The sequence below is a fragment of the Pocillopora damicornis genome, chromosome 9, assembly GCF_964200805.1.
Source record: "Pocillopora damicornis chromosome 9, jaPocDami1.2, whole genome shotgun sequence".
Classification (NCBI taxonomy): domain Eukaryota; kingdom Metazoa; phylum Cnidaria; class Anthozoa; order Scleractinia; family Pocilloporidae; genus Pocillopora; species Pocillopora damicornis.
Window position 1 is genome coordinate 22,278,826 of NC_142678.1, and position 9,304 is coordinate 22,288,129.

General features: G+C 37.3%; 1 protein-coding gene across 1 annotated transcript; it reads left to right on the forward strand.

Moving 5' to 3' along the window:
- The first annotated feature begins 7,706 nt into the window (after positions 1-7,706).
- On the forward strand, positions 7,707-8,860 carry LOC149040744 (RYamide receptor-like). The gene has a single exon (XM_089181455.1). The coding sequence runs from the start codon at positions 7,707-7,709 to the stop codon at positions 8,793-8,795; it is 1,089 nt and encodes a 362-aa protein (XP_089037581.1). The 3' UTR covers positions 8,796-8,860.
- The last annotated feature ends 444 nt before the right edge of the window (positions 8,861-9,304 follow it).

Below are 9,304 nucleotides of genomic sequence, written 5' to 3' on the forward strand. Positions count from 1 at the left end.
GTAGGCCTGTCGTAAGCTTGTCGCATGCGACAAAGTCGTACCGTGTAAATAGGCCTTAACAAAGGTGAACTTTGTCGATTGTCAGTTTGATGTTTTTAAAAACTATGATGATAAAGACGTTCATTGGTCCCTCTTGAAACTGATCGCTCATTTGCATTCAGCGGCATGTCAAAAAATCAGAAGAAGATAAGAAGCCAGGTATAAAAGCTTAATTTTTTATAACGGAAAATCTTGTTAACCTCAAGAAACTTTATGGGAGTTTTGGTGACGAAAATAAATTAACAAGTTAGTGAAATTAACTCCCCGAAAAGATGTACAAGACATAAAGCAAGAAGCGTATTCCTGTCTGAATGGACTTCAATATAAACTAACTAATTCAAGCAAAATTACGCTGCTTTGTCTGTTCATGCAGTTCTTATTTTAAAAGTTGGGTTCAGAGCCAAAGATTGGTTAAAATAAGGGAAATTATCGTTTGCCTAAAACAACCTCAGGGATACGGTTCATCGAAACCGATATTTATTCTATTTTCACTCTTTCGTCTTTTTTTTCTTCTTTGATAGTCATTCACCTGTACTTTGGTTTTACCGCGGAGACTGAAATTTGCCGCTCGGCGATGTTTACATTTTGACTAGATGGACTCGCCGAGGCACATATGGTTGATGAGCTTATGCAGTCGTTTAAGTCAACTATTTATCTCCATTTGCTATTATGCTTTTTAAATCGAAATAAAGAAAATGCAAAATTTTACAGAGCGGCTTTACGATACAGATGGCCGGAATACTTTGATCAAAAAGCTGTCACCGTTAAAAGCATTTCGAAATTCGTTAAATAGAAAGTGACTTATTAATTGAGCTAACAGTTTGAAATTCCCAAAAAGGAATGTTTACACGAAAAGTAGTCTCGCAATATGCAAAGGTGTTTGAAGATAAAGACCGCTTAATTAAGTTATTATGACAGAGATAATTTACCGTAAGGTTGTTTTGTAGCTATTGTTTTTGTAGTTAAATAGGGCGAATGATAGGTTTATTATTATCTAAAAAGTCATTTCAAAACAGTCACAACATGAATCAAGAAGAACATGGAACTTCAATTTCTAAGATTGATCTTTTCCAGCACTAGTCATCTCAGTTAGCGCTAAACTTAAATCATCCGCTCAGCTGAAGGGAAGTTTCGTGAACAAAGCGCCATCAAGCACAAGCTTATCGGATTCAAATTGCTAACTCGGGTTGAGCCCTGTGCATAAAAATTATGTGTCAATACCGACATATTTCATCGGCAGGTCTTTCAAAAGACAGTTATTAAGTGGCGTTTTCAATGCAAACATCCATAGGGGGTCTTTTTCCATTGACGTGCTCAGTTCACAAACTTCTTACAACCAAATGACCACTGAGAAAAATAAAAATTACTGAAACCATCAATTCGTACCACGAAAGATCTTAATATGTGAACTGGAATCGGGAAACTACTATACATGTTTTATTTCAAAACGTGATACGTTTTAACCTTAAACAATCCTAACGGCAAGAACATGTAGTCTAACAAATGAATTTATATTTTTAGTTGGGGTTTTGCGAAGTCTACAAATGGGTAGATATGTTTACCGTCACCTACAGCGCCACATCTCAACTTCAGCATAACGTATGAGAGCGGTGTCGAATTCTAAATTTTCCGTTGGGGTTTCCGTTCCCAGTGGACGCAAATTTTTGGTCATTTCACGTTGATGTTTTGCAGAGGACGGCTAAAATAATGTAGGAAATTTTAAAACACACGTGCTGAGCTATTTGTTTTACCCATTAGATCCTTCGTTTGTTCCGTTCTCGTCTGGGCCGTCTGAGTATGATCATATTTCTGAGTTCGTAAAAATAAAGCCAGATCAGATGAGAAAGTACAGAGAAGTGGTTCATTAACTTGATTCACATCTATGACCATCTATGGCTTAAAAATGAATTTTTAATTTACACGCTCAGAGATTCGGAGTGTCTTCCTCAGGTTGCACTTCTCTTGTGGGTTCTTACACTCTATTTAAATAAATGTTTGCTTCACTCAATTTATGGAAAAAAGTCTGATTATTAACATATAAATTATAATAGCCATTAGCTGGACGGAAATAATCCAAAGTTGTCTGGCAGGTATTAAAGCTGAAAGTAGACTGAAAAACGTTGTATAGTCGCCTTTTGCAATACCATTTGCCGTTAACGTCACACTTAAACTTTTCTATTCTAGAAAAACTTCTTTCTCATGCACGATGATTCTGAGACAAGCTGTCAACTGTCATTCACCATCACTAAATTATTCTATTTCGGTAGTCGCCATTCTATCATGTGCTTTATTCATGTTTGCCTTTAGATTCAGATCACGCATTGCGTTCAGCTACCTTCCTTAAAAATGACTTGTGTTTCGTCTTTTATATGTAAATAAATTTCTCTAAAATTGTTGTTTTCACTTCTTGTCTTCCAAGTCTATCTGTAATCATACTCGTGATCAACAAATCGGACTCCCACTTCGCAGTCGTTTGATTTAGTCGATCCCTCGTATGATTACAGACCGAATTAGACTTCACTCGGTTTTATTACCATCACTAATCTGTTTCGCTTTCTATGGAAATTATCATCAAGGCTTTAAGAGTCTCTTTAGCTGATTTCTTTCTGGTTGACCTAGATGCTTTTTAAACCGAAAGAGAGAAAATGCTAAATATTTTATGGAGCGGCTTTACACGATATAAATGGCCGGAATACGTCGATTGAAAAGCTGTCACCGTTACAAGAATTTCGAAAGTCTTTGAGCAGAACTTATTGATTAAGCTGACATTTGGACAGCTGGCAGTTCTTTCTGGTTGACCCATATGCTATGTTATAGTTTGAGCCCCCGAGCTGTTGCATGTTCGCTCACTAGCTTACGATGTTTCTGGTGCAGGTACACAATATGTCAGCTTTACTGCTGATATATAACAGAAATGGGCTAATTAATACGACTTTGAAGTGAAACTCCTTCTTTGAATAGTCACGAACGAAGTTTAAAGATTGGGATACAACTCAATCGACCCCGCTAAAAAATATATATATAAAATATCTTGTCTACTGGTATTCTGGCACTTATTAATTCAAAATGACCGGTTAAGGAAGTTGAAATAAACCAGGATCTTCAAACTCCTTAGAAAAAGTCACTTCAGACCGCACGACTTCGTGTCTATACCTACCTGGCAGCTCAGAGGATTTTTAAGAAAATTTTTATGACGGCTAAAACCGTTATTTAGAATAATTATGGCTTAATGATCGTTTGATATATATAATTATTGTTTTTTTAGAGGGCACGGTAACGAATCTTGCAATCTGATTGGTTCTTTACCCGGTCAGTATTTTCCTATCTCTGCCCACGGGCCACGGTAACGCTTTCGTGAGTCGCCGAGTACATCCCAACTTTCGTTGTCATTTTTCATAAATATACCTCGTTTTCCGGCTGGGCAGTATTTTTAAGCCAACACGTCGGTCACTACCTCAAGCCGATAAATAACTTATGAATCCTCTCTTTTCTCTCTATCAAATCACTTTGGTTGACAGAAAAATATTGCTTTCAGAATGAATTTGTATAAACAATAGTGTCATTACGTTGGTTGACAAGCGGCCTAAAAACCTTCTGCAATTAATTTTAATCGTTCACAAAAAGTACCCAGAAAGTTGGAACGTGAGGTATTTGGTTACAGTTAAACTGAACGATGGAACTTTCATTCATTTAATATCTGAATTTTCTCGAGCAATTTGTTCATAGTGAAAGAGCGAGCGAAGTTTTAATTTAAGTTCTACAACAAATATACGCTCCTGGTGAGTCTTTCCAATTCCGTTCAATTTGGACATTTGTGAATTAAATTGCACAACAGAAATTGAAGGAATTTTTTGAGAAAAGGCCGCATTACATTCCCTTGTGTCTCGTTGGAGTGTGCCGTTCGAATTTAGTTTTTGTGAAGGAAAGATCAGAGTTAAACACGCCATTACAGCAAACAAACGAGCAAACTCTCACAACTTCAAAATAAAAAGATTGAATTTACTCACAATTAATTTCCTCGCCGTTTACTTAATGAACAGAGGTAAATCTTCGTACATGAATGAATCGTCGATGAGAGTGAATAATACTTTCCGTTAGATCATTAACTGATTTTGAAGAAAACATTGTCGTGACAGTCCTTGCCAAACTAGTTCTGTTGGTTTTCAAATGTTCCTACGCTTTTTTTTTCTTGCGCACTCTCTAATTGACAGGTGTCAGTTTGTGACAGATACTTGTAAAAATAATGTTTCAAAGTTTGTTTGGAAGCCTTTTAAATCACCTTTATCTTTACGGAAATGAAAATGTTTCGCTGAGGCGTCTCTCTTAAATTTGCATCACCTCTATTTTAACTACCATTTACCCACTCAAAAATTGTTAAGTTTATGGAAGATCTTGCCGTATTTACGGCCATAAATCATTCGGGTTCTTTCGGAAAGAATTTCGTCAAGTTTAAAAACAATAAATATGTTATTTACCGGCTAAGGGTCGGTCCGTATGGTGAAAAACTGTGACCTCGGTCTTGAAAATGCTGCCCTCGGCCTACGGCCTCGGGCAGTATTTTCAAGACCTCGGTCACAGTTTTTCACCATACGGACCTCCCAGCCGGCAAATAACATATATTTCTAGGTACATATTTTGTAAACACTTTTTGTAGAGCGCTGTCGTTGAAATTTTTCCAAGAGGTTAAAGGATCAGATAAAAAAATAAGATCGAATTGATCACATGTAGCATCCAGTAAATAAAGACAAAACATATTACATAACCACAGCCCTTTCATGACTTTTGGGTTCGCGAAAAATTAACCCGACCACGCCTTGTTATATATACCAGAAAACATATAATTAAAATCCTCTTTTTTCACAATGAAAAGAAAGTTAACTTATTGTTTGAATGAGTGTGCTTGAAATGGTTTTTAAACGAAGGGATGAAATTATATTTAGAGCAATAGAAAGAACAACATCTGTTTATTCTTTGGCATGAGAAATAAAAAGAGATATCAAAGAAGTACATGGGACATTAGGGTTTGACTAAATTAAGAAAACAAAATTGATCTAGAATTGAAAGAAATGTTGCGCTATTTAAACTTCATCAATTCCTTCCTTAGCACTCATATCACCTCCACTTTGTAATTTGCTTTTACCTTTGGGAGTGCATGACATTTGTCGCTCAGTAATATTTACACCTTGAATAAATGACCTCACCAGAGCACTTAACATAAGTGCGTTTATGCGGTCGTTTATGGCAACGGAAAACGGTAAAATTAAATTTTTCAGTTTAATAAGTTTTTTCTCAAAAGAATCTCTTGGTTTCTCTGGGATCCTTTAACATACTGTATACTACATCCTGCAACATTTTCCTTCACTTATTATAAGCTGTCATCACATGAAACCAGCTGTCAAACGTTATTCAACAAATAACGCTATTTCAGTTTTTGCTTTCCAGTCGTTTGCTTAAGTTTTATTGCCTTTTTTAATTTAGATCACGCCTCGCAGGGGAAGCTTTCAGCCAGCTTTCATTTCAACTTCATTTTTTCCCCGTTTCCCGCTCCTCAATTACCAGGCCGTTCTCGCACACACATTCCTCGCTTTTTGTTAGCTGATATTAGTTTTTCACGACTCATTCTGGCTTGGAAACTGACATCCGTCAATCGTCTGGTACAAATATAGTATGCAAACAAGCGGTCAATTAAAAAATACAAAAATCAGCATCAAGTAACTGAAGCACAAATTTATGATACGTATTGAAAGCGTACAAAAACCTTTTTTTTACGCCGAAAATACTGTAGCAATTAACAAAGATGTTTATAAATAAGGACATGCATGTTATTTTGTGGCAGATTCTTTCCACGAGGTAGTATCGCTTCTTTACAGCTAATTTTTTACGAAACAAAATAAAAAATGCGATAACTAATAAATTCTCAGGGAATTCTCTCCTTTCCTTAAACTGAATGTTGTAATTACCAGCTGTTTACATACACGTCAAGAGAAGAAAATAGACTGAGAAAATGGAACTTTCTAAAACTTTCCTGAGGCCAATGATATTTCTATTTAAAGTAGAATTATCCAAATGAGATCATTCCCAACTCTTTCATCTCAGGTAACTACAGTTGTAGATACTTTTGCTAATCAAAATGAAGGTTCAGGTACATCTGTCGATATTCTTAAATTTCTGGAGAAGCTAACGTATGCAATTTAGAACAATAATAATATCTATGCAAATGATCACTGCGTTCACTTAAAAAAAGAGCGTTCAGAGCTGTTGGCTGAATGTCGGCAAATGTGACCGCAACGATGAATGGAACACAGGTAACGAGCTACTAAAATCCAGTTACTGAGGGAAAGAGAATCGAATTCAACTTTGCTTACAGCTTTTATAAAATAAAGACAGGGAAAAAGTTAATAAGCGAGTAAGGAGAGGAGTTTTTACTATGGGAAAAATCATTTGGATCTGTTCCTCATGGAAAACTAGATTCAACTCAGTAAAAGAAGTTGGACTAAAAAAAGTAAATGAAAGGTATTTGTCAGTAATCAGCTTTGTTTTGTTTATTGAGACTAAAGGTAGCCCCCCGAGAACTACTCAGTGCCAAAGCTTGGTTAAAGAAAGGAAAATTATCCTTTTCTTAAAACAACTTCAGGGATACGATTCATCGAAACCGATATTTATCCTTTTTTACTCTTTTGTCCTTTTGTTCTTCTTTGATAGTCATATCACCTGTACTTTGGTTTTACCGCGGGGACTGAATTTTGTTGCTCAACGATGTTTACATTTTGAATAGATGGCCTCGCCGAGGCACAGAAGGTTAATGAGTGTATGCGATCGTTTAAGTCGGTTAAAGCAAAGGAGATATCATCTTTGCTCGAATACAGAAACAAGATTAAAGGAAAAATTTACATCGTAAGCCATATGAATTCTGTCATGTAAATTTGTTAAATTATTACAAGTTCTCCTGGTGACTTATGAAACCATACCATTTTTCTCGCATATAGGAAATCGGCTTTGTCCCGGTGTTTCCTTCCCTTTTATTACAACTTCCTGAAAGTTTTCTTTAAAACTCCAACCAGTCTACTGAGCAACAAGCTCAGGCTAATTAAACTTTCGATGGCAACATAATTAAAAATGAATTCTGAATTGAAAAGAAGACTTATGAAGCCATACCATTTTTTATCGCACATAAGAAGTCGGCCTTATATTGTCCTGTACCCTTCCTTTTTGTTACAACTTCGTGAAAATTTTCTTTAATACTCCAACAAGTTTACTAAGCAACAAGACTAATCAGTAAGTTCGAGGCTAGATTAAACTTTCGATGGCAACATAATTAAAAATAAATTCTGAATTGAAAAGAAGATTGTAGATCTTTTCGCTACCAGCTGTCAACCGTTATTCTATATCAGTAAACATCTGTGGCTGGGCTATTTCTGGAGCCATTGGAACAATATTGATAATGATTTTAAAAACTCATATAAGATGGGCTCCTGCTTATAAACTTGAGAAAATTGTCCCTTTTGCCGACAATATTTAAAAAAGCATATCGTTTGCTTAATTTCGGACAACAGCTGATTCCAACCATACTTTTCTTAGTTAGAGGTCTCAGGTGAAGACTGTCGATTTTCTAGAATTTTCCTAGGTATGTTCATGAATTAAACATGTGAAAGTTTCATCTATATAAGATGGATAGGCTGTGTTTTCATGCAGTCGAGTTTAGGTACCCACCGCAAGGCTGTTGGCTGAAGAAAAACCTGATCTCTTGGTATCGAAAAATGTCTGCAAACGTGACAGCAATGGTGAATGGAACACAGTCCATGTCGAGCTGCTTCAACCCCACAGCGAGAAGAATTGGTCAAACCTTCGCCTACTGTCTGCTATTTGTTGTGTCGCTGGCTGCGAATACCTTCATTGGATTAATTGTCTATAGGACGAAAATTATGAGAACACCAATCAACATTTTGATAGTAAACATGGCACTCTCCGATCTGTTGTACCCGATTTTCTTCTTTCCTAAAATTTTGGTAGAGTTAAACACGGCCGGCCACTGGCTGGTTGGCGGTCCCCTTGGCCATGCGGCGTGTAAACTGAGTTCCTTCGCTGCAGATGTCTCAACTCTAGTGTCAATTCAGAGCCTGTTGTTGATCGCAGTGGATCGATTTGGGGCTGTAGTATTTCCTCTCCGTTCCCCACTGATCAGTTCAAAGCAGTGCCGGTACTTCATTCTCGTCATTTGGATCATCGCCATGGCAGTCCATTGTCCATATTTGATCGCCTTTAAAGTTGTCGAGTATCCAGAAGGGCTGTTTTGTCGGTGGCAGTGGAATGACACATTTGGAGAGTCCCTATCGCTGCAAACCTACATGCTGGGATTGATCGTTGTTACCATCTATGTCCCTTTGGTTTCTATTTCCATACTTTATTTTGTCATTTCCTTAAGAATTAAATCGCAGAAGATGCCAGGGAAGCAATCAACTAACGCAAGAGAACAGCGTTTGAAGAAAGAAAGAAATGTTCTTAAAATGTCCGTTGCCATTGTCTTGGTGTTTTCCGTATGCTGGTTGCCATTCAGCATCTATTTGTTGCTGTCCCTTTATCCATCAAACATAGCCATATGGTCATCTTGTGGCAGGCAATACTTTAGAACTATTGCCTTTCTTCTGGCGCGCTCGTACTGTGCTGTAAATCCTTGCATCTGTTTTATCTTCAGTGGTAATTATCGTCAAGGTCTCAAGAATCTCTTCGGTTGTTTTCCTACAGGCGAAGCTGCTTAGTTATCGTTTCCTCCCCAGCCTTCTGCATGCTGTTTGGATTTATCCGCGCATTGATGTGGCTGAACATGCCCGCCGTTTCTTTATCCCTATTTATAGAGAATTTGAGCAGAGAAATTTTTAAGACGCGGGCAGCAACAGGAGAAAGAATAAAACTAAATCTGGCGCGATTTGATACTAATTCATCGACCGTAAGGAATAAGAACTTTTAACTTGCGGCTGCCGTCCGCGTCTGCCGTCGATGCTCAAGCTCTCTAATAACTACACTTATGAGGTAGTTGGTGCAGCGAAACCCATCCATCAACTGATTTACTGTTTGGTGACAGCAAACTTTCCACATTTTACAACTCTGGCCATCTCTTTCTGACTTGTTGAAACTGTTCGTAATCCCTTTTAGAAGAGCCTCGCTATATTGCTTCTGAAATTTTTGACTTGGCACCCGAAAAAAAACAGCCCGTACGTATTTTCAACTGGTCAGGCAAAGTGACAATAGACGTTGTTGAGATAATGTG

What these genes read in the sequence shown, in the direction of transcription:
- LOC149040744 (XM_089181455.1), top strand. Translation starts at nt 7,707, where the DNA reads ATGGATAGGCTGTGTTTTCATGCAGTCGAGTTTAGGTACCCACCGCAA.